This window comes from Equus przewalskii, chromosome 26, assembly GCF_037783145.1.
Source record: "Equus przewalskii isolate Varuska chromosome 26, EquPr2, whole genome shotgun sequence".
Taxonomy (NCBI): Eukaryota; Metazoa; Chordata; class Mammalia; order Perissodactyla; family Equidae; genus Equus; species Equus przewalskii.
The window spans coordinates 32,785,772-32,811,400 of NC_091856.1; the positions used below are offsets into that span (position 1 = coordinate 32,785,772).

At 43.1% G+C, this 25,629-nt stretch overlaps 1 protein-coding gene across 1 annotated transcript in view; it reads left to right on the top strand.

The window, feature by feature from the left end:
- Positions 1-25,629, top strand: part of GPR107 (G protein-coupled receptor 107) — a 71,219-nt gene that overhangs the window by 15,561 nt on the left and 30,029 nt on the right. The window contains exons 2-13 of the mRNA XM_008521582.2: positions 5,759-5,881; positions 6,203-6,253; positions 6,502-6,581; positions 7,583-7,722; positions 9,787-9,824; positions 11,403-11,459; positions 15,364-15,474; positions 15,823-15,956; positions 19,888-19,963; positions 21,287-21,360; positions 21,792-21,909; positions 25,072-25,202. Of these exons, the coding sequence (XP_008519804.1) occupies positions 5,759-5,881; positions 6,203-6,253; positions 6,502-6,581; positions 7,583-7,722; positions 9,787-9,824; positions 11,403-11,459; positions 15,364-15,474; positions 15,823-15,956; positions 19,888-19,963; positions 21,287-21,360; positions 21,792-21,909; positions 25,072-25,202 (1,133 nt within the window). The remainder of the gene's footprint in view (positions 1-5,758; positions 5,882-6,202; positions 6,254-6,501; positions 6,582-7,582; positions 7,723-9,786; positions 9,825-11,402; positions 11,460-15,363; positions 15,475-15,822; positions 15,957-19,887; positions 19,964-21,286; positions 21,361-21,791; positions 21,910-25,071; positions 25,203-25,629) is intronic.

The following is a 25,629-nucleotide window of genomic DNA, read 5'->3' on the forward strand; positions in this document are numbered from 1 at the left end:
GGACATGCGAGTGTTGAGTGTTCATTTAGCCACATGCTGCACAACATAGCACATTTTAGGTCTTCTGTCATCCTGATAGGAAAAAGGTGACATCTTGTTTTAAGTTGACCCTTGATGAGGTTCAGGATCTCAGCATGTTTATTAGCCTCCTGTTGTCTTTTAATTTCAGATTTACTCTATAAACCAGAAATTTTAGGAAAACTTATTTCAGTAAGAGTTTACTTCTCAGTATGTATGTGTTCTTAAATGCTGAGAAAGCTTTTGTGGTGGTAAAAAGAAAGTTGCATGCAAACAGAAAACAGGAAGAAGCGAACAAAATTGCATCCATAATTAAGACCTCAAACTACACATTTTAATTAAACTTTTGGGTAAAATTTTGGTTTAGAATTTTGAAATCTTAAAAGGAAATTTTAATTTAACATAATAGTTTATGGAAAATACAAACGAACCTTTCAGAATAATCTGAAATAATCCAGAATAATCTGCTGGTGCCGCCATTTCTCTAATGATAGGTTAGGTATCCAGCACAGTAATTCAGACTGCTTCTTCCTCCTCAAGTTAATGCTGATTTCCTTGTTTTGGATAAATGCTTTTGAGATTGTAATTGTGTTAGAGCCAATTGTGTTTTCACTGATTTCAGATAATAAAAGTCTACTAGAAAAGCTAGGAAAAATTACAAAGTTTTACAACCAGCCCTGTGAATATGAACCTGGAAACAGTCCTGTGTTTTATGTTCCTGTGACCTTGACTTCTCCTGGATGAACAATCTCGTTTAATTAACTTGATAAGTAGTTTACTGTGATTAGGAATATAGCATGTTATTAGGGTTATGTTTTTTTAAAAAGCCTTTGTCAGATACACACTGAAAGATTAACAGATGAAATGATAAAATAGCTGGGATTTGCTTCTAAATAATTGAGATTGGGGCTGGGGAGGAGTGTAGAGGAATAAAATTGACCACAAGTAGATAGTTTGAAATTTTCTATAATAAAAAATTTAAAAGCAAGCAAAAGATACACCATTTATTTGGTTGTAAAAAGTATGAGGTGGTTAAGACCAGAGGTTTGGGGTTTAAACAAACCTAAGTTGGAGTACTGGCTCTGCCACCTACTAACAGTATGATTTTAAGCGGTTTTTACCGCTCTGAGCCTCTGTTTCCTCATCTGTAAAATGGGCATATCAACACCTGCCTCAGAGTGTTGTAAGAAGAATGAAGGGTAATACATAAAGCTCCTCTTAGCACAGTACTAAATTCCAGGTCAAGTGCTTGCAATCTCTGAAATCCGTGAGGAAACAGACAGACTTTACTGCTGTCAATACTGATGGAAATGGTAGGTGGTTGTTGAAATGTAGTTAAATCTTCATTGCTGTGTCTGCTCTTGTCCTCCTCACCCTACTTGGCGGCTCCTTGCGTGTGCCTCCTTTTGCTTGGTCACCTTGCCATCAAGAGACTGACATCACTGCCCCTTCTAGGAGAGTATCTGGAGGGAGAGAGATGAGTGCTGAGGTTTCTTCTCCCCTCCTCCCACCCCGTCCCCAGATGCTGGCTGAAGCACCCCGGCACAGGACTTGCAAAGTGGCTGGGGCACTTGGCCCAGAGCGCCCAGATCTCTGACTTCCCCGTGGTGGAAGGAAAGGTTCCCTTGTTCCTGGACAGTTAGGACTGGCTGTTGGGATTTTTTCTGGGACTGAGTATTTTTCACCTCTTGGGCCTCAGCTGTTAGTGGTGTTTTGTAAATATTGGTTTATTTACACTGAATTGAATCGAATAAAGTGGAGTGGGTGATTACAATGTATGACCTTCCTGGTCCCTTCTAGTCTCAAAATTTCTATGCCTATATGATTTGTATAATGAGATACAGTTTACAAAGTCACTTCCATATGTATCTTAGTTGATATTGTGACATAATAGCTTAAAATGGAGATGGGGGTTAGGTTAGGTGAGGGTCCTGCGGATATTGCTGGCAAATGGTAATACTTAAAAAAAAAATAATGATTGATTTTTCTGTAATTATAAATTAATACATGACCTGTTATAAATTTAGAAAATACAGAAAAATGTAAAGAAAAAATTGTTACCCACCATCCCACTGGCACTAACATTTTTAGAGCTGGTGAGTTTCTCTCAAATATTTTATAAATATGTAAATAAGTGTAAATATATATGCCTTTTAACTTTTTAAAAACAAATTTAGCTCTTACTGTATATAGATTGGATTTGGTTCTTCGCATTTAATATTTTTTCCAGCTTTAATGAGGTATAATTGACAAATAAAAATTGTATTTAAGATGTACAGTGTGGTGTTTTGATTTATATATACATTGTGAAATGATTACCACCATCAAGCCAATTCATGTATCCATTACCTCACATAGCTACTTTCTTTTCTTTTTGGTGAGAACAATTAAGGTCTACTCTCCAAGCAAATTTCAAATATACTATACAGTATTGCTAGATCTCCAGAACTTACTCATCCTGCATATCTGAAACTTTGTACACTTTGACCATCTGTCCATTTCCCTCCACGCGCCCACCCCCAGCCCTTGGTAACCATCGTTCTGCACTCTGCTTCTAAGAAATCAACATTTTTAGATTCCACATATAAGTGAGATCATGCAGTATTTGTCTTTCTGTGTCTGGCTTATTGCACTTAACATGATGTTCTCCAGGTTAATCCGTGTTGTCGAAAAAGAGAAGATTTCCTTCTTCTTTGAAGGCTGAATGATAGTCCTTTGTGTGTGTGTGTGTATCACATTTTCTTTATCCATTCATTTGTTGGCACCACTTATGTTTTCTCTGGATCTTGGCTGTTGTGAATAGTGCTGCAACAAACGTGGGAATGCAGCTATTTCTTCAAGATGACAATTTTGTTTCCTGTGGATACATACTCAGAAGTGGAATTGCTGGATCATGTGGTAGTTCTAGTTTTAATTTTTTTCCAAACATGGGATTTATTTATTTGGGTTTTTTTGGTGAGATCCATTTGCCCTGAGCTAACGTCCGTTGCCAATCTTCCTCAATTTTTGCTTGAGGGAGATTAGCCCTGAGCTCACATCTGTGCCAGTCTTCCTCTATTTTGTGTATGGGGATGCCTCCACAGCATGGCTGATGAGTGGACTAGGTCTGCGCCTGGGATCTACGGCCGTGCTGAAGCAGAGCGCAGGGAACTTTAACCGCACAGCCACGGGCCCGGCCCCTCATTTTTAATTTTTTGAAGAACCTCCGTATTGTTTTCTGTAATAGTTGGTCCATTTACATTCCCACCAACAGTGTACAAGAGTTCTCTGTTTCTCCATGTTCTCATCAACGCTTGTTCTCTTTAGACTTTTTGATAATAGCCATTTTAACAGGAGTGAGGTGATATCTCATCATGGTTTTAATTTGCATTTCTATAATAATTAGTGATGTTGAACACCTTTTCATACACCTGTTGGCCATTTTTGTGTCTTCTTTTGAGAAATATCTGTTCAGATCCTTTGCCCATTTTTTAATTAGGTTATTTGTTTTCTTGCTGTTTAGTTGTTTGAGTTCCTTGTGTATTTGTATATTAACCCCTTATCAGATATATGGTTTGCAAATATTTTTTCTCATTCCATGGATTGTCTCTTCACTCTGTTGATTGTTTCTTTTGCTGTTCACAGGCTTTTTAGTTTGATGCAATCTTGTTTGTCTATTTTACCTCTGTTGCCTGTGCTTTTTTGGTTTCTGTCCTAAAAACCTTTGCCCATACCAATGTCAAGCTTTTTTCCTATGTTTTCTTCTAGTAGTTTTCCAGTTTCAGACCTTACATTTAAGTCTTTAATCCATTTTGAGTTGAGTTTTGTATATGGTGTGAGATGAGGGTCCAGTTTCATTCTTCTGCATGTGGATATCCAGTTTTCCCAATGCTGCTTATTGAACAGACTATTGTTTCCCCATTGCGTGTTCTTGGCACCTTTGTCGAAGATCAGTTGACGGTATATGTGTGGATTTATTTCTGGACTCTATTCTGTTCCATTGGTCTGTATGTCTGTTTTTATGCCAGTACCATATTGTTTTGGTTACTGGAGCTTTGTAAGATAGTTTGAAATCAGGTAATGTGATACCTCCAGCTTCGTTCTTCTTATTCAAGATTGCTTTGGCTGTTTGGTGTCTTTCGCAGTTTCATATAAATTTAGGATTGTTTTTTCTAGTTCTGTGAAAAATGCCATTGGAATTTTGATAGGGAGTACATTGACTCCGTAGATCGCTTTGGATAGTGTGGACATTTTAACAGTATTAATGCCTTCAACCCATGAATACAGGTTATCTTTTCCATCATTTCTATCTGCAGTTTCTTTCATCAGTGTGTTTGTAGTTTTCAGTGTATAGATCTTTCACCTCCTTGGTTAAATTTATTCCTGAATGTTTTCCTGGGTTCTTGATGCTAGTGTAAATGGGATCTTTTTGTTTGTTTGTTTCTCTTTGGGATATTTTGATGCAATCAAAATGTTGTTGTTAGTGTATAGAAATGTCCCTTTTTTTGTATGTTGATTTTCATATCATACAACCTTACTGAATTTGTTTATTCTAACAGGTTCTTAGTGGAGTCTTTAGTATTTTCTATATTTAAGATCATCTCATGTACAAACAGAGACGTTTTTGCTTCTTCCTTCCCAGTTTGGATGCCTCATTTCTTTTTCTTGCCTAATTACTCTAGCTAGAACTTCCAGTACTATGTTGAATAGGAATGATGAGAGTGGGCATCCGTCTTGTTCATGGTGTTAGAGGAAAGACTTTCAGCTTTTCACTGTTAAGTATTATGTTAGCTGTGGGTTTGTCATATTTGGCCTGTATTATGCTGAGGTACATTCCTTCTATACCTAATTTGTTGAGAGTCTTTATCATGAAAGGATGTTGTATTTTGTCAGGTGCTTTTTCTGAGTCTGTTGAAATGATCTTTGGATTTTTCCCTTCATTTGGTTAAGTGATGTATCACATTTATTGATTTGCATATGTTAAACCATCCTTGCATCCCAGGGATAAATCCCACTTGATTGTGGTGTAGGATCTTTTAATGTGCTATTGAATTCAGTTTGCCAGTATTTTGTTGAGGATTTTTGCATCTTTGTTCATCAGGGATATTGGCTTGTAATTTTCTTTTCTTGTAGTGTCCTTATCTGGCTTTGCTATCCAGATAATACTGGTCTTATAAAATGAGTTTGGAAGTGTTCCCTCCTCTTCAGTTTTTTGGAAGAGTTTGAGAAGGATTGGCATTAACTTTGCCTTAACTGTTTGCTTACTGATTCAATCTCCTGACTCATCAGTGGTCTGTTCAGATTTTCTGTTTCTTCATGATTCAGTCTTGGTAGATTGTATGTTTCTAGGAATTTGTCCATTTCTTCTAGGTTATCCAACTTGCATTTCATATTATATCCTGATCATTTTCCCATATTAAGGGACAGTTGTATGAAAATGGCTTTCACAGCAGATCTGTGTTGAAGTCTCAGCCTTACCACTTATCGTCTGCCTGGCTTGGGTCATTCGTCTCACCTCTGAGCTTGTGTTTTCATCCCTGTCGTGGGGATACTGCTCTTAACCACACCGGGCTGAGTGAGGCTTAGGTATCATGGGAAAGCCCTTGGCACATAACCTGGTTCTTGGTAAGTGCTGAGCATATGGAAACGTTGGTTAGCTAGCAGGAAACTAGATACTATAGTTCTTCAAGCAGATGAATAGGTTAAGTAATCAAATTAACTTCTCCATATTACTAATTCCACTACTGCATATCTTTTTTAGGACGATGTGAGGCATAAGGTTCATCTGAACACCTTTGGATTCTTCAAGGATGGGTACATGGTGGTTACAGTCAGTAGCCTTTCAGTGAACGTGCCTGAAGGAGCCGCAGACAAGGAGCCCGTTGTAAGTGCCTTTCTGGGAGGTCGAGGCCTTTGCCCTTTTTCGTTCCTTAGGTGAGAGCTCCTCCCCATACTTTAAGATGAAGTATCGGAATGCGCAGAAAATTTACCTTGTGAGCAGGCATCAGATAGTTTTACTTTTAACACTGAAGTTGTAATTCTTGAATAATTTTAGTAATTAGTGATGCTTCTTACGAAATGAGTGCTAAGAAAACCGAGAGGAGGCCAAACCAAAAGCGTCAGCTTTTCTTCTCTCAAAGTAGGAAAGGTCTGGATGCCAGGGTATCAGGGAGATACTTACCTCTACTCTTTTTACCCTTTTTAGATTGGATTCACCCTGGACCGCACAAAGAATGATGGATTTTCTTCTTACCTGGTGAGCTTAAATGCCTGACCTGATCACTCCCTTCCCTTGAGCCCAAGACACTGGGTGGGAACAGGCTGCTCCTTTTGGTGCTGTTCTCCTGAGGTGGTGGCTGCTCTGACTTCCAGGCGTCTCTGAGCACCAGCAGTTGTGTTTGGAATGGAGGCTGGGCCACGTGTTTGCCTTGTTCCCGAGAACTTTTTGTTCTCGTTCTAGTGTGAATGTCTAAGATGATGTACAGTTGGCTCTTCCTTTCTCAGGATGAAGATGTGCATTACTGCATTTTAAGGCAGCAGGTTGTCTCTGTCACCCTTCTAGTCGTAGACATCTCCAAGAGTGAGTAAGTAATTCTAACGTTCCTTCACTTCCATCCTAGAGTAAAGTTAGAGGGCCTTTGGTAGCTAAGCTAGTTTATTGAGTGTCTGCCATGTGCCAAATACTGTGCTGAGTGGTGGAGATTAGAACCAAGATGAGGGAGACAGAGGTCTGGTCCTTGAGGAGCTTGTAGGTTAATGAGGGAGACAGAAGAGCAGTGCAGATGATCACATCAAAAGAGAAGGAGTAAGGCAGAGAAGCCGCGGAACTGTGAAAGAAAAGGGAAGGCTTCAGTAAGTGTTGGCCCAACCGGCCTTCTCATGCACAGACTTTACCAGATGAATGAGAAAGGTAGAGCATTTCAGGCCGAGGGAGCATTCTCTACAAAGGCGGAGTAGTGTGAAATACCCTGGTGAGTTCTTTATTCACATGCAGCTGAGGGAAAGAGGGGAAGGCTTCTCCCAGTCAGAACTAGAAGTGCTTCCCTTCAGCTGGGTCGTGTTAGCTGTGGGCACGTGTCCACTCAGGCATGGAAACTCCCCGGCCCCTTCTCGGGTGGGACGGGTCTGTTACGAAGGGAGAAGGGAAGAAGTGCATGTTAGGCAGGCTGCTTCTGGTGCCCACTGCCCCTCACGTGTTCCCCTAGACTTCACTTGAACGTCTTCTTGGTTTTTTATGTCTTGTTCCATTTCCCTTGTATGCCAATTTGTTGAACACATTACGGATACTTGGGGGGAAATATGTACATCAGCATCATGTGGTTGCTGAGAACTTAAGCTTTACAGTGAGACTGCCTGGGTCCTTGCCCAGCTACTTACTAACTGACTACTCTGGGCACGTATGCAGCCTTTCTGAGCGTCCACTTCAGCATCTGTAAAATGCGTGTAATAGAATCTACACCACAGGACATTGTCAGGACTCCGTGAGATGATGGCTTTAGAGCTTGAAACAGTGCCTAACAGGCAACAGTTAAATGGCCATAAGCATTACTGTCAACTGTTTTCCTTCTGTCGTATTTAAATATAGAGTGAAAATACGATCTCCACCAGACACTGATACCCAGTTACCAAAGATCATCTTGAGCAAGGATGAGAAAGTCGTTGGCCAGAGCCAGGAGCCTGGTGTTCCCCCGGTCTCGGCAGGCAACCAGACTCAGAAAAAACAAGGTAAACTGCCGAGTGGAAACCAGCATTTTCTTCACTGTCTTGCTTCTGTTGATTCTTTTTTGTTCCTAAGTAAAAACAAACATGATCTTAGCCTTATTTTATGTTGGAAGTTATACAAAAATATATGACCATTAAAGAAAAATGTGGGAATTATGAGGAAGATGGAAAAAGAACAGTCGTTTCTCCTTACTCCCAGTGTTAGAATTTTGGTAATTTATGTTTCCTTCTAAGTTTGTTTCCTAAGTCTGGAACATTTGATTTTAAAAATTTAGTCATATTTATAATTTTATAAGCATCCCCATTCACTTAACTTTAAGATGTTTCATACTCATCAGATATCCCATTAAATGCGTAGTGTAATTTGCTCAACCTTTCCCCTTAAGGAGACATATTTCTATTTTGATGCTATTATAAATACTGCTGCATTGGGCTTCTTTATTTGTAGAACTTTTTTCATGTATACAGAACTTTCGTTTTTCTTTTGAGGAAGATTAGCCCTGAGCTAACTGCTGCTAATCCTCCTGTTTTTGCTGAGGAAGGCTGGCCCTGAGCTAACATCCATGCCCATCTTCCTCTACTTTATATGTGGGATGCCTACCACAGCATGGCGTTTGCCAAGTGGTGCCATGTCCGCACTCGGGATCTGAACCAGTGAACCCCAGGCCACTGAAGGGAAACGTGCACACTTAACTCCTGCGCCACCGGGCCGGCCCCTATAGAACTTTCTTTAAGATGGTTTCCCAGAAATAGAATATCTGGTTCACAGGATATTAATACTTTTGAGAATATATCTGATACATAGTTTTAATTCCTTTCCATATGAGTTGAGTAGATTCATACTCCTATTGGAAACATGTAGAAATAGTGCCTGCATCACCATGTCCTGGCCAATCCTGGGTTTGGAGGTTTTTTCCCTTAAATCTTAAAGTGAAAGGCAAAAAGGTCTTCTTTTTGTATTCACTGTTATCATTGAGGCTGCACTTTTTCCCCATACGTTGATTAGCCAATTTACATTTATCACTTCTTTTATTAACTGTCAGGTTTGTCTAATAATTTATATGACTTCTTTAAAAATAATTTACTATTTATTGTATTATTTACACATATTTTTCCTCAGTCTGTCAAAACTCTAACCTAAATTAAAAGACTTACAGGAATATTGCATTTGTGTGGTGGTGTAATTTAATGCCAGTGCACCATCTCCTTTTCCAGGTTCCTCATGCTCACACAACCATTCCCTGAGCGGAAAATACAGTCTTGTGTCACTTAACGACAGGGATGTGTTCTGAGAAATGCGTCATCAGGCGATTTCATCATTGTGCGAACATCGTAGAGTGTACTTACTTACACACACCTAGATGGTACAGCTACTGCACACCCAGGCTGTATGGTACTGATCTTATGGGACCTCCGTTGTATATGTGGTCCACCGTTGACTGAAACGTCATTGTGTGGTGTATAACTATATTCTTTTCCATTATTTATTCCAAAACTCTATTCCTTCCTGCAGGGAGCTTGAGATCCTGTCTTTCTCATGAAGAGTATCTTAAGTAAAAATAAGGGACAGATGCCCTCTCTGTTCCTTGAAAGAAGCCGTTAGCAATCTTAATACTCCTTGCTATGGAAAAAAGTATGCGTTATGCTAATAGTATTTGCTGTTTATTTTTTCCATGTATGTAAATAAGTCTCGTATGTTATATAAATATTTTAAATAATGATCTGTTTACAAATGTAATTACTTAGAAAATAAGGAAAGTCACTCCATGTGGCATCACTGGCAATAACATACACTAGATTATTCAGAGATGAATTCCCCTGTTTGTACTAAATATTATCATTTTTAGATAGCATTTATAGTATAGCAAGTTGCAATTTGCCGCTTCTGCAGCTCCGGATTGTTTTGGGTTCTGAGGAGACGGTAGCTTACAAGATAGCACATGGCCTCACCTTTTTGTTTCTTTGAATTCTTTGATATGAGACAAGCTAGAGTCTCATAAAATGACACTGTGATGTACATATGAGCTGAATCATGCAATAATATCTTTTGAATGTTTCTGCTTCTAGACAGTGGAAAGTTTACAAGAAGTACAGTGGATTCAAAGGTAAGAACTAACCACCCACTTGTGCTCAGCTTTCCTGGATATACATGTATGTATGTATATGTGTGTATATATGAATATATTTATGGACGTAAGTATGTATATATATTCATGCCTAATCCACAGGGAGTTGCCTTATGTCTGGGGAGATAGCATTGACACACTGAAACAATTTCAAAGTAAAATTGGGTGCCGAATTGTACAGCACTTAGTGTGACAGGGTGAGCTAGTGAGGGGAGAGGAAAGTGAGCTATCTGGAGAGCCTTCTTGAAGGAAGTGTCAGCAGGGCTGAAGTTTGGTGGACTTATTTGGAGAAGAGGAGAAGAAAGGGGATGAAGACTGTCGCGAGCAAAGACTGGAAGTGGAAACGAGCATGACAAGTACTGGCCACTGGGCTGTTTGAAGTAAAAGGTACATATTTGGGAGTAGAAGAGGGATCTTGGATAATATAGGGCCATACATTTGAAGGTATTGATGCATAGAAGTAGGAAGTCATCGTGTCTTCTTGATCAGAAAGAAATGTGATGAATGTAGTGTCTCAGGAAGATCATCGTTCTGAGTGTAACGTGCAGGGTAGCCTTGGAGAGGAAGACAGTGGAATTAGGGGACTCAGGAGGGCTGTGGTTGTGATAACACAGGTTTGGGGTGAGGAGGATCTGAACCAGAGCTGAGACTTGGGGTGTGAAATAAGGGAGCAGGCTGGGGGTAGTTGGGGCTAGTGGAGGGTAAGAGGAGAGGCAGACTTTTTTTGCAGAGGGGTAGGTAGGAGAAACAGCAGAAGGAAAAACTGGGGAGGTTTGGGTTTGGGATGTATTGATTTTTCACTGGGGGGGCATCCAAATGGCAGTATTTTATTTTGTTTTGTTTTAATAGTTTTACTGAAGTATAATTGAATAGAGTAAACTGCACATATTTAAAGTGACGATTTGATAAGCTTTGATGTGTACATCTGTGAAACCATCACCACAGTCAGGATGGTGAACATATCCATCACCCCAAAAGTTTCTCCTGCCCCTTGGTCATCCTTTTGCCTCCAAGCAACCACTGATCTATCACTACACATTCATTTTATAGAACTTTATATAAATGAATTATGCAGTATGTGCTCTTTTTTGTCTTCTTTCATTCAGTGTAATTATTTTGAGTTCGTCTACGTTGTTGCGTGTATGAATAGTTCATTCTTTTCATTACTTAGTATCAGTCCATTGTGTAAGTGGCAATATGTTGATCCTGTGAGATTGGGAACAGAGTCCAGGTGATGTGTCGGGGTGTGAGCTGGGTGGGCATCCTTCATCCTGCTGAGGCTGTAAGAGTAGAGAAGGGCTCCAGCAGGCAGACTGCGGGGGAGGGCAGGGCCTAGGGGGTTATTGCAGAGGAAAGGAAATGGCTGAAGAGACATCATCATTTTCTGGGGACGGAGATTTTAAGCATCTTGAAAAGATGGTGAATTTTATTTTCAGAGAGCTTTTGAAGGTCAGCAAATTTAGAGTTTAAGAAGAATGTGTTTTGTGTCTTTTTTATTTCTATTAGCATACTTTTTCTGCCGGTGTCTTCCTAAAACAGGATATTATGTCTTTTTAGGCAACAGGAGAGAATTCCTTTTCTATTCATAATAAGGGTGGAGCAGTTTCATTTCAGGTATGTGTTCTCTGAGTAAAGCTTCATAGACTTTATCTCTACCATGTAAAAGGGTGTATTTTTTAAGGGATTTTGAATTTAGGAATAATAATTTAGGCCTGCTGTGTGTCAGTCGTTGAATATAGTAGCTCTCTCCCTAACAACCGAAAGGTGGCTATTGTGACCACCACTTATCAAATCAGAAGCTCTGAGATGAATAACTTTGTGAGTGTCTAGTGTCAGTGACAAGGCCAGATTCCAACCCAGTTCTGCCTGGCTGCCCACAACTCTGCCTCTCTGAATCCCGTGCTGCCTCTCGTTCAGAGTGGGCCGGAAGCCCAGAATTCTGTGCCTCAAAGAACCATTGGTGACCACTAGGGTGGTGATGTAGTTTTAGAGATGCTCTCACTGCAACTCGGAGGCCTGGAGTGACCCGCTCGGCTGTTGTGGTTATTAGCTGCACGTGAGTGCTTATGGCAGCATCACAGCCTGTGTACAGGTAGGACATTGGCCTGGATCTCAGAATACACTTCCCAGCTGTTGACCTTGGACAACTCACTTAACTTCTGAACCTTGCTCTTCAATCATCTAAAAATGAAAAATGATGGCATTTATCTCAGGGTTGTTCTATCATTTTTTTAAAAAGGAAAGTGCTATGTAAAGTACTATACAAATAATTTTTTACCGTTAGTTTGTAAGAGTCACTGCCTCTTTTCTAACCGGTTTTCATTAGTTGAGGTATAATTTGCTTAGAGCGAAATGCACAGGTCTTAAGTATAGAGTCTGATCAGTGTTGACAAATTCAGGCCCCCATGTTTCCCACTATCAAGAGTCTCTGTGTTTTATCACCTCAGAAAGGCCCCCCAGCCCTGCATCCGCTGTTCTCATTTCTTACACCATAGATTACTTTGCCTATCTGACAATGTTTCTATGTTCTTTAAGTTCAGTAACTATTGGTATTGATAGCTCACTGAGAGCTTGTGGGGTGCTCGTCTGCTCTGAGCCCTCAGCAGCTTCCCATCTGTCTCAGAGGGAAAGGCACGTCCTCTCAGTGTCTCCAGGCCCACGTGGTCTGGCTGCTGTCATCTCTTGCCCCTCAGCCCCTCTTTCTCCCTGCCTTGCTCACTCTGCTTCAGCCACACAGGCCACCCTGCTGCTCCTAGACAGGATCGAGCCTGAGGCTCTGCTCCAGCTGTCCCCGCTGGCAGGAACGCTATTCTCTCGGAATCCATGTGATTAGTTTCTTTCTCCTTCAAGTCTTTGTTCAAATGGCACCTTCTCAACAAGGCTTCCTCCAAGCGCCCTGTTTTAAATGGAGCCCACTCCCCTTTCCCCCACCCTCCGCTCTGTTTTTTCCCTCACACTTCTTTCCATGCTGTATATTTTACTCATTTATTGTGTTTATTGACTGTCCCTCCCTTTGGAAGGTAACCATAAGATCAGGGATTTTTATCTGTTTTATTACTGATGTCTGTGAAATTCCTAAGCTTGCTCCCGGCCCACAGTAGGCTCTCCGTGAGTAATTTTGGAGATGAATGAAGGAATGCCAGGCCTTGTGCTAAGTACTTCTACATTATCATTATCTCAGTTCGTCCCCCAACAACTCTAGGAAGTAGGTACTGTTATTATCCGCCTTTCACAGATGAAGAAACTGAGGCTCAGAGAGGTTAAGTAACTTGCCCAAGGGGAGGATTCAAACCCAGGTTTGTCTTACTCCAAGGCCCATGTGTTTAACCACTTTGCTTTACTACCTCCTTAAGAAAATACGAAAGGTACTTTTCTCTCTTCTTTCCCTCACTTTAAAATGCTTGTTAATAAAAGAAGTTTTTTGAATGTTTTTTAAAAAGGCTTTTTTAAAGAAATCACAAAAGGAAATCGTTATAGGATATACACATTTGCCAGTTACTGATGCTTGGTGTCAGGGTGAGTGTGGAGGGGATAGCAGCATATGTGACGATGAAGAACATTGGCTGAAACAGCTAGTTTGTAGGGTTCTTGGGATGCATCAAACAGGCAGTGGACAGACAGCTTGCCTTTTCTCTGGCTCCCCCTCCTTGTAAAGAAGTCAGAAGGTGACTCCTTACTATTTTGTGACCAAGGATCTGCCCAGTTTTGAACAGTGTGATCATTCTGAGCTTTTCTGCCCCATTCACAGGGTAGCTGTGATAGTTCATCTCCCTAAAGCAGGAAAGGGACTGTCAGGGCTTGTTCCAACTCTAAGATTGACATATTTGCTTTATTTTGTTTTGTTTCGTTCCTTTTTTTTTTTGAGGAAGATTAGCCCTGAGCTAACATGTGCCGCCAATCCTCCTCTTTTTGCTGAGGCAGACTGGCCCTGAGCTAACATCCATGCCTACCTTCCTCTACTTTATATGTGGGACGCCTGCCACAGCATGGCTTGCCAAGTGGTGCCATGTCTGCAGCCGGGATCCGAACCAGCGAACCCCGGGCTGCAGAACGGAACATGCAACCTTAACCGCTGTGCCCCCTGGCCAGCCCCTGTTTCGGTTTTTTCTTTAAAGGTCAGCTGCCTACTCTGATCTACCATGATGACTCTGTTGATGTTTTTTTTTTATTATTTCTTAGAAACTTCATATGAGTCTTACTTTTGGAATTAAAAGTTACTGATATGTTTAGAAAAGTTTTCTAAAGATTTTATTTTTTTCTTTTTCTCCCCAAAGCTCCCTAGTACATAGTTGTGTATTTTTAGTCGTGGGTCCTTCTAGTTGTGGCATGTGGGACGCCACCTCAGCGTGGCTTGATGAGCGGTGCCGTGTCCACACCCAGGATTCGGACCGGCAAAACCCTGGGCCGCTGCAGCAGAGCACACAAACTTAACCACTCAGCCACGGGGCCAGCCCCTAAAAAGTTTTCCTTTTCTGGCTACCTTGCGTGTCCCAAAATACACGCTCTCACATTTAGGACAGGGTGTAACAGATTAATAATTTCAGCTTGAATATTCTTGGTCTTTTATTTCCATCTTCTTGTCAGATGTTTCTTTTTTCCCCGTCTTTTTTAATTGTGATGTATAGTATACACACAGAAGCGTATATAGTACTTATGTTGAGTACAAATAATTATGATCACCTTTGTAACTGTCCCCTAGGACAAGAACTAGAACAGTGCTGGCACCCTGGAACGCCTGTGTGTACCTTACATCCTTTCCCAACTCTAGAGTAACCCCTATCATGAAGAATGTTATCATAATCATTTCCACACTTTTCTTTATATTTACCATCTATACATGTAGCCCTAAACAATATATTTTAGGCTTATATTAAAATTTTCTCTAGAATTGACCAAGGAGTCACATTCTGTGATCTTATATATATAAGGTTTTTTGATTGACATTAAACTTCATTTGAACACATGAAATATATGAAAAACATGGAGAAATGTTTAAATGTAGAAAATGTAGCCTCAATCACTGTTCTCTAAAACCATAGGTGTGAATTCTGATGAGGGAACATTGGTCCTTTTCCTTTTCAAGTATCAGATGAACCTCCTTTATTTCTCAGGAGTATTTTTTTACCTGAAAAGCAAAGTAATATGTTGTCTTGAAAACTAGATAACTGCATTCTAGGTTATCTCTGCAGACTTCTGTGAAAACCCATCGCTGATGGATAGATACATGATAAAGCAAGTATAGTAGAATATTACTGGTTGAATCTAGGTAGTGGGTGTATAGGTATTCACTGTATAATTCTGTCAACTTTTCTGTTAGCTTGAAAATTGTTAGAACAAAATATTGGGAGGGAATCATAGAGTAAGAAAATATCTGTTTAAATTCTGCTCTGGGAGAATTTGAGTAATTTAAGTAGTCTATCTTTATATTCTTCTGTCTATAGTGTTCATGATTTATTTCTAAGATTTAAAAATTTAGCTGAGGATTTGAGTACCCTTAAATTTTTTTCTTCACTTACAGTTTTTCTTTAACATCAGCACCAATGACCAAGAAGGCCTCTACAGTCTGTATTTTCATAAATGCCTTACAAAAGAAGTTTCATCTCATAGCAAGTTTTCATTCAACCTTGATGTGAGTACCATATGGAGTGTGTCCCACATAGATTTTGTCAGCTGTGTAAAATGGGAGGCATTTATTTCTCTATAAGAATAGATTTTAAGAACACTTAAGCAGAGTAAGAGAAAAATGTGGCCAGAATAACGTCTCTGCCAGTGGGCAGGATACTTCAGCGGAAGATTCGTAAATAAGAAAATGTAAAGCAGTTTAGGGTGTGTTTACACTTCAGCCTGTGAGTTAAGAATGAGCTTATTTTCTGCTGGTACTCACTTTCTTAAGCTTAAGCGTAGCAGCTAAGATTACATACAAGTTGCTGGATATGTGATGATGTGTTCCTGAAAATTGATTTCATGTTGGTTTCAGATTGAGATCACAGAGAAGAACCCTGACAGCTACCTCTCAGCAGGAGAGACCCCTCTCCCTAAATTATACATTTCTATGGCCTTTTTCTTTTTCCTTTCTGGGACCATCTGGATTCACATCCTTCGAAAACGACGGTAAATTATTACTTCCTTGAGCCCTTCAACTTAGAGTGTGTTGGGATTTGTATAATTTCACCTTTTGCTGGCTTCTGAACCTGGAAGGAATTGGCACTGGCCTATTCCTCAAACCAGCCTTGCAGTGAGGGAGGCGTTTGCATGCCCTGCTGTTTATTTACTTCCCATTGCTTTGTTTAGAAAGCAAATCCAAATATTTCAATAACGTACAAGGAAAGTAAAATGTATAAGCGAAGTGTTTCCATAGCAAAGACGCTGCAGTCCAGGACTCATAGTGAACACATTGGTCCCATTCTGGGCTGTTTGTTCTTAAGAGTTGCTGAGTGACAATGACCCACTGCCTGGGTGAGAGCATGACGTCGCTGCTTCGTGCTGAAGTCCTCAGCTCAGAGCCAGTCTGGGACAGATCCTCATCTCCAGAGGCTCCTCGCTGGGGAAAACCTCTTCAAAGGCCTCCTGCCTGCCTCGTGGCCTTTCTTCTGAAACCCCTGAGGTTTTAACTTCCCGTACTGGGTTCTTGAGGGGAGCAGCTGCATATGTGTGGAGCTAGTGTTTAATTCTGTCTTCCTCCCTCCAAAATTGAGAACAAAATATTAATTTTCAGTTAAAGAATAGCGTGAAGCATTTATTATTAGTATAAGGCCCATAAACTGAGTAAATGATGGTATGTGAATATGGTATTGTAATATGGATTAATTTAAATTCGTCCAATAGTTAAGGACCCCCAAATATCAAATACCTCTTTCTCTGGAGCATTGGAGCAGAAATTAAGACCTCTTTAATCCCTGGTGGCCTGATTGCCTTCTAGGGGACATGCCCAGCCAGGGTATTGGGCTCTGCTGGGTGCACTTGCTCCTTCCTATTTGTTGTAATATCCTTTACACCCACCAGATGCAAAGACCTTCACAAATCAACAATCTTGTTGATTTGTGAAGGACCCTATGTAGTCGTGTTTGGACTGGTTGATCAGTCAGCCATTAATAAGAAAAAAAGAATCCTACAAATTCGGGTCAGAAAGGGTTTTTTTGTTTATTTTTTTAAAGAAAGTTTTGCTCTTGCACTTATTAGAAGAGTAAGAACTAGGAGTCAGACGCCTGATTTCCAGTGTGACCGAGCACTGTTAGCGCCTGTGTGCCCAGCTTCACTCTTAAGTGTGCTTTTCCTTGGCTGCCAAACCGGGACAGTGATAATTTCCCTTCTTCCTCTGAGAGCCTTAGATCCTTAGATTTTTTTTACGTAATTACCCCAAAATACTGTGTATGAGAGGGCTTTGCAAATCAGGGTGCTATGCAAATATGAGGTCCACGCAAAACAGCTTACTAGCCAGGTGTTCAGTGGTTTAATTTCCCTTTATTTACTGATGCAGCAGTCCTTGTCACTGATTCACTTATATATAATTGTGGCAACAGTTCTAAATCTGTGGTTAAATGAGACTGACCTACCTTGTACAAAATGTTCTAAACTCTCCTTGAAGTAGAGTATACATTCAGAAATATGTAACTTAAGCCCTCCGCCCATCCCCGTGTTTTTCCGGGAGTCCTACAGCCAGTTGTGTTGGGTTGGAAATTTGAGTCATGTAAAGGATGTGACCCCATGGCTGCCGGTACATTTCAGAGGCTCGTAGTCCCATAAAGCTGGAAGGAACTGAGAGACCTTTGCCTGGTTTTATTGAGGCCTTGAGAGAGGAAGTGAGAGACATGGCTAGTGTCACGTGACAGAGCTGGCACTGGAACCCAAATCTACTTGCGATGCATACATGGCTCCTCTCAACTCTGAGTTCTCTTGTGGGCCCCAGAACGTGGGGATGGGAATCCTGGGGATGTGGGAAGGGACAACAGGAAGCTAATAGTTTTGGAGTACCCACTCTCTGCTCAGCCACGCACTCGATGTTGGTTAGTTCAACGAATCTTCCAGCAGCATCTTGAGGTTGGTGTTCCCTGTTTGCAGAAGAGGTCACTGAGGCTTAGAGAGATTAAGGTCATCAGGGTAGAACCAGTATTTGAGCCAGGTTGGTGTGGCTTCAGAGCTGTGTTCTTCCTGTCACATCCCTGCCCCAGCCGTGGATGTTTTAACTTGAACTGCAAGGCGAGGTTGCCAGGGGGTGTGGGTGTGCACCACTCTTGACACTGGGCGGTTTTGCACTCTGGTAAATCTCGCTGCTATTTAGGAGTGACAGACTACTCTGGCCTTGACTTCCTTTTTGACCTTCAAATGGGTGGGGACTAGAGCAGGAAAGTACCAGGGAGGAAACCAGCCCGGAAACTGAGTGTGCGTCAGTCCTTGCACGCCCTCCTCATCGTTCTGTGCAAGGCCCCCTCTCCTGCTTTATTTTCCCCCTCGTATCCTGTCCCCTCTCCCATTCCTTCCCACCCGTGGAGAGCCACTCACATGTGTTCAGTATGTGTTATTGGATATTTGTGTATTCTTAAAAATAAATAATGTTTATTGGTGTTGCATGTATTTTTAATTTATATAAACTAAATATATATAGTAAAGACCTAAATCATGTAGATATAAGTATATCTATATAGACAGTATAGTGTAAACTATATAGTATAGTATACTACTAAACTATAGTATAGTATATACTATCTATGTAGATATTTTTCTTGTACATTTTTCACTCGTAATATCCTTTTTAAGGTCTAGTCATCTTGCTGTGTGTACATCTAGTCCATTCATTTTTAGCTACTCTCTAGCACCCATGGTATGCATCCCCACATTTTACTTATCCCTCCCTTTAATGGTGGACCCCTTGGTTGCCTCCATCTCCCTGCTTCCACAAACAGTGCTGTCACGACCCTCCCTCTGACCTGTCCCCTTATGGCTCTGTGCAACCTCTGAGGCACATTCCCAGAGGAGGTGTACTAGGTGTGGGGTAAACATGCATTTAATTTCATTCAGTGCCGCCAGCCTGCCTGCCTGTGTGCCCGTACCAGGTCACCCTTCTGCCCACAGGCGGAAAGGTCTTGTCTCCCTGCATACTCACCGATACCGACAGCTTATTTTTGCCAGTCTGATGGGTATAAATGGTACCTTATTTTATTTTGCGTTTCTCTGAATATTAGGGATGTAAATCATCTTTGCAGGAAATTGTTAACCATTTGGGTTTTCCCTCTTGTGACTGCCTGTCTTCTTCGCATAGTTTTCTGTGCGGTTTTCTCTTTTTCTGGTTGCTTTGCATGCATTTCTTGCATATTCTGGGTGTCAGTCCCTTGTCTTCTCCCAGTCTGTTAAACTTGTCTCTAGTAGTCGTTGTTGAATAAAAATCTTTCATGTTAGTGGAGTCAAAGCTAGCTAATTTCAGTCTTTTGAGCAGTGCCTCTTGGATCTTAAGAGCCCTGTTCCCACTTCAGGATCCCAAAATGTGGGGGTCCCCCTTTATGGAAGTGTGAAGTAGAGATCCAGCTTTCTTTCTATATCTAGGTTTGAGCTGAATTTTCCCTGTGCCGGTTATTAAACAGCCTGTTCTTTTCCCACTGATTTGGAGCTTTCCCTTTGGCCGTCCCTGCTGTGTGGTGCCAGTTCCCCTGCAGCTGCACCTCATCGCCTCTGCTTTCTCAGGATTTCGTGTCGTTTTCATGGATCCGTCCACCCCGCTCTTGCCTCTGTGGCCTTTTCAAGCTGGTTTTTGGGGAGGAAGCTGGCAACCTATTTCGATTTCCATCTTATCAGCGCTCGGAACCCATCACATCTGGCTTCAGTGCATAGCTCTCAGTTCCCTTCACAACGTTAAATTGCATGTGAGGGATGACCTGAGGACTCCGTTTGAGGCCTTTTCTATTGGCAGAAGCTACTTTTTAAAAAGTCTTCATGTTTGTGATTTGCTTAGATTATATTTACGGTCTCCTTATAAATATATCTGATGCTTGGCACTCCAGCTGTCCTTTGGGTGAATGGAATATTCCTTTAATTCTTTTCTGTTTTATAGGAATGACGCATTTAAAATTCACTGGTTGATGGCGGCCCTTCCCTTCACCAAGTCTCTTTCTCTGGTGTTCCATGCAGTATGTATTAGCATTTCGCAGTCATTCATGAAATGATGTACAATGTCTAGATGATTGGGAAAAATCAGTTAGAAGAAAGGAGGCAGATCAGTGGGAAACAAAAGCGGAAAGAGTCCCTGTCTCACGAGCCTCCTTTGGTCTGGGAGGGACTGGCCTCGGGGGGACATCATCACAACCTCCTTAAGACTAGACCTAAGACATCTTTTGATATTACCTGCAGACCTGGAGCTTTCCTCCAACACTTGTTGGTTTTTATTTCTTTGGGGCTTTTTTGTCATTTCTTGAGATAAGAGTGCCACCTGGTGAATTGTTTCCATGACTTCCCTTATTTTTCCAAATATCCCCTCATGTTCCCATTTGATTTGAAGTTCCGTGTTATTTTCTCTTATTTGAGAGAAAACGGATGCTCTAAAGATCAAGGTCTAAGAATTGAGCTTAAGCTTTGAATATGTAGTACTAATACAAATTGAAATGAGCCTGCCCGTGGGCATAAGACCACAACTTCTCCAATTTGCAGGCCTCCAAGGCACCCACGGGCCACACCTGCGAGCATGCCAGTCTGCAGACAGGTGCTCTCCTCCTGCACTTAAACATGTTGCTGTAGAAAAAGTCATAATAGGTCCAGTTACAGTCTCAAGAAGTGACAGTTATTTGGATAATTTCCCATTTGGATCTAAGTTAAAAGATTCCTCTGGAACCATATAGATCATGAATGATGGGATCCTTGAGTCACTTCAACATCTAGCTAGCCATCTGTGATAGAATGAAAGATGTATAAAAAATTGGTATCAGCTTTGTGAGTTCTTCCAGGAAGCATTTTGGGTACCCTACTGAAACTTGCCACTTTAATTAAAATTGGCAGCTTCAGGTAGCTCTAAATTTTACAGAATTTTTTTCAAAGAAAACCTAGTTGAAGCTGGGTGATTCCACACAGATGTGTTACTGACTGGCTTATTCACTTTTATAAGCAGCTGGAGCATGAAAGATAAAGTTCTTGGCTGGAATACTGAAAAGACCTGTGGCATTTGGATCTTAGAGATTTTAAAGAAGAGAATGGCAGCCATTTGCCAGGGTGAATCACCTGCCTCAAGAGAGGGACCCGGGCTGGATGTTAGTGACTTTGAAACCTTGAGTCGGGTTTCTCAAGCTCCCTGACGTTGTTAGTGCACTCACATGCTTAATTGTGAATTGACGAGTGAGTTATTAGGGCGTGGCGTGGGGGACGTCCTCCACCAGGAAGTCCTCTGGTGGCCTTTCCTGTTCCACTGTGCACTGGGGCTCGAGGTGGATGGGCCTGTCTGAAACGTGCTCGTTCGGTTGCAGATCGACTACCACTACATCTCCTCCCAGGGCTTTCCCATCGAAGGCTGGGCTGTGGTGTACTACATCACTCACCTGTGAGTATGCGGCGTGCCACACAGAGGACTCGGGCCCTGGAATGGCGCGCGGGAGAAGTGGGGGAAGCCGTGGTAGGAAGAGGCCTGCCCCAGGTTGATGGCCCTGCCTCCTTGGCAGCCTTTCTAGGTTCCTGCCATGCCAAAAGGGTGTGGCATGCAGGTGGCTGTGCAGACTTGAGAAGTTGGGGCTGTAGGTGTGCTCCTGGGAGGGGTTGCCTCCCTGCAGGGATTGGCTGCTCAGGGTGGGGGTGCGTAGCTAACTATTTGCATGTCCGGAGAGAAGTGTTGCACATGTAAGATGAGTTTCCTGAATCGGGCCACCTATCTTTTGCAAGAAGCATGTGAAATCCTAGAGTGCACTGTAGAATGTAACTCTCAGAGTGAGAGTCTGAAGAGGCCCGTCAGTGTCTGTTAAATGTGTTCTTTTCCAGTTTGAAAGGGGCACTGCTGTTCATCACCATCGCGCTCATTGGCACCGGCTGGGCTTTCATTAAGCACATCCTTTCCGATAAAGACAAAAAGATCTTCATGATTGTCATCCCACTCCAGGTAAAGGAACTCCACCCCCGCTTGGCCTAGTTCCATCTTGGCACTTCGCAGGGCTCAGCTGCAGGCCTGTCTCACTCAGAAACCCCGCCTCTGCCACCGGGGCTTCTCTTTCTGCATTCTGACAGACCCAGGACCTCTAGTGATTGCACTGGGAGATTTTTGACCATCAGTCATCTTTAAACCAACATGTGGGCACCTATACTTTGCACAGAGAGCTGCTGAAAAATTAGAGCCACACACAGCCTTCTTTTCTGCATCCTTTCTCCCTCTAACGACACGGTCCTCTTAGTGAAGAAGCGATTTTGTTAACACATTGCTTTAGGGCCGCAGATGACGCCAGTGAGCTTCCGTGAGGTGGGCCGCTAGGCAGGGTTAGGGCAAGCCTTTCGTAAACCTGCCTGTGTTTGGGACCCTGGGTGGAGGCCAGCCTTACAAGGCTGTGAGCCCCTCAGGGGAGGACCTGTGTCTTGAAGATAAATAGACGTACTGGAAGCAGAACCTGGACCTGAGGAGCTCATAATAAACAGGAGGTCTTTGGGGCTGGCCCTGTGGCCGAGTGGTTAAGTTCGTGCGCTCCGCTTCGGCAGCCTGGGGTTTCGCCGGTTCGGATCCTGGGTGTGGACATGGCACCACTTATCAAGCCATGCTGAGGCAGTGTCCCACATGCCACAACCAGAAGGACCCACAACTGAAAATACACAACTATGTACTGGGGGGTTTTAGGGAGAAAAAGGGAAAATAAAGTCTGAGAGTAAACAGGAGTGTGCAATTACCCTGCTCTGCTTGACCAAAGAGCATCTGTTGGATAAAGTTGTTCTTGCCAGCTGACCTCATTGTGGAGCACAGTGTGAATGTGGCAGGCTTCCCAGCGAAGGAAGGGGCAACTCCCTAGGCACCCAGATCAGCCCACTCGACACTGGTGATCGGTGGGTTAGCAATGTTTGCAGCAAAGCCTCCTTCACCTTCAGTAATAAAGGACATACGTGAGTGCCGAGTGAATGGTACAGACCACTTGCTAGAGGTTTCTGAGGAGAGAGTAATCCCCCACTTCGAATGATCTGGAAGGCTTTATCATGGAGATGGGCTTTGCCTAGATGGTTAAGGAAAGAAACATGACGGAGGCAGAGGAGCAGTAGCAGAAGCACGTGATCCTACTGTCTGGTGAACAGGAGGCGCGGGGGCCTGTGCGGGTCTTGCTGTTGAGCCAGTGGGACCACGTCTCTGCCAGGCCAAGTTCTGCAGCCTGCCAAGGTCTCAGAGCCCAGAGTACCGGGCCTGGGTCCTCTTCCCACGTGCCGGACAGCTCCTGTTTCCCCTTCCCTCTGGTAGCTGCAGCCATCCTCTCCACTTTGGGTCTCCCTCGCCGGCCGGGGCTGTGATGCAGTGGGCACGGTCTTCCCAGCTTACCCGCTTTGGTTCCCAGAAGGGGCAAAACACAAGGTTACCTGTCAGGTCTCTCTGAGGAAACAAGGACATTCAAATAATTACAGTGAAGAAGTGACAAGTATTTAACCTTTGGGACTAGTCTTTGAAGGCCTTGAACATCAGCCCAAAAAGTTAAAGCTGCTTCCTCTTGACCACAGGGAGCCACTGCACGCTTCTGAGTGAGAAGTGTGTGGCATACAAAGTGGCGTTTCGGGAGCATGATTGGCACGTTGTTGCACACCAGCCCTTCTGGGAACGCTTTGTCTCTCGTGACAGGAGTGTGAACAAAGGACAGAAGGGACTTAAGGGTGTGAGCTGTGGAAACCCTGTTTTCCACTTTGTCGCCATAGACAGAGCCACAGGTGCAGACGTTTAGGACAGACTGGGCTTCGGGAGGAACCCAGAATGGGGTCTGTGGGAGACTGAAATTGCAAAATAATTTTTGCATTTGTATGAGGCGAAGTATGGCTTCTGTGCTGAGTTAACTCAGTCCTAGGTAGAGGAACTTCGCTTAGAGACGCCCCAAGTGCTAGCACAACAGATTGCACAGTTTTGTAGAAGTCTGGAGAACTACCTTTACTGCAAGTCAAGTCGAGTACTGGGGACCGTGGACTTCTCATGGACTGTGGAGGTGGGATTAGAATCCTTGCGTCTGTTCTCATGGTAATCTTAAAAGAATGTCTCATAGATTATGTCTCCCTCATGCTGAGCAGCATCCCAGTTTTCAAAACATTGTCATCTCAGTTTAGTCATCTGAAGGACTTTTCATAATATGCCAAGAGCTTAATATCAGGACTGAACACACAAGGCACAGCCTTAATTTTGGAAATCGAAGCAGAACATGGACGCGGATGAACCTCAGTGGGAAGAACCGAGCTGTGTCCACAGTAGAGAGGACCTGGACAGGAGTTACTGCTGTGAGGAGTCTGCCATGCTTGCGTCTCTGGTCTCTGAGAACACAGTCCCGTTATCTGGCGCGGAGAAGGTGACTGTCAGGGAGAGCCAGAGCTACCCACGCAGGGAGAACTGGGCCTGAGGAGCGTGGGCACTGTGGCTAACCGAGATGGAAAGTGCCCCCTGTTTAGCACCTGAGTGGCTGTGCTGAGGCCTGGGGTGCCTGGAAAGCAAAGTGTCCCAGTTATCTATTGCTGCATAATACATCACCCCCAAACTTAGTAACTTAAAACAGCGCTCGGGAGCGGCTTAACTGGGCGGGTCTGGCTTGAAGGCTTGTGCATTACGTGGTCAGACAGTGGCTGGGCTCCTCTGGAAGTCTTCACTTCCCTCTCCCTCCTGGCCTGGGGAGACTGGATCTGATGGGGCCAGCACAGCTGGGGCTCCTTGGGCGTCTTTGTCTCTCTCTGCCTGGTCTGGCCAGCATGGCAGCTTCGAGGTAGCCAGACTTCTCACAAGAAGGCTCAGGGCGCTCCAAGGGTTTGTGTCTCAAGAGAGAGAGCCAGGCAGAAGCTGTATTCTTTGTATGACCTACCTTGGAAGTCCATGGCGTCACTCCCACCTTACTGTATTGGTCAGAGCAAGCACAATCTCAGGAGGAGGGCACAGAGACTGCTTCTTGGCAGGAGAATGGCAAAGTTCTGGAAGAGCATGTGGGACTGGAAATAATGCTGTGGCCATAGGTCGAGGGCTTGCAGGCCAGGTGTCCAGCCCCGACTGGGGCTGTGGTCATGACGATCTACCTGCGCTTTGGGGCCTCAGCGACTTCTCAATGTCCTATAGGTGCTGGCGAATGTGGCCTACATCATCATAGAGTCCACCGAGGAGGGGACGACGGAGTACGGCTTGTGGAAGGACTCTCTGTTTCTGGTTGACCTGCTGTGCTGTGGAGCCATCCTCTTCCCAGTGGTATGGTGAGTCCTCGGAGGGAGGGAGGCTGCGTGTGCACCACAAGGCTTGTCATCAAACCCAACAGCTGGACCAGCCATTCGCAAACTGGTTCGAATCACACGGGGCATCTCTTTAAGAAATACAGCTTCCTGGTCCCAGACTGAATCAGTCTCCAGGGCAGGACCCTGGAATCCGTCTTTATCAAGTTCCCCAGTGGATTCTGATAGAGCTAGTCTGGCTCTGTGGCTGGCTTTTAGCACCATTTAGACAATAGAGAAGAGTCTGGAAATGCGAACTTAGTAGCAGCACAAATAGCAGCAAGAATTTGGAGGGGAGGGAGTTGAAGAAATCCCATAGCCTTTTCTTGCCAAGTTAGTTGGAAAATGAGGAAGTCCGTTAACATAAAACTAGTGGTAGTTCTCAGCATGTAAACATTCTAGATATCTTCAG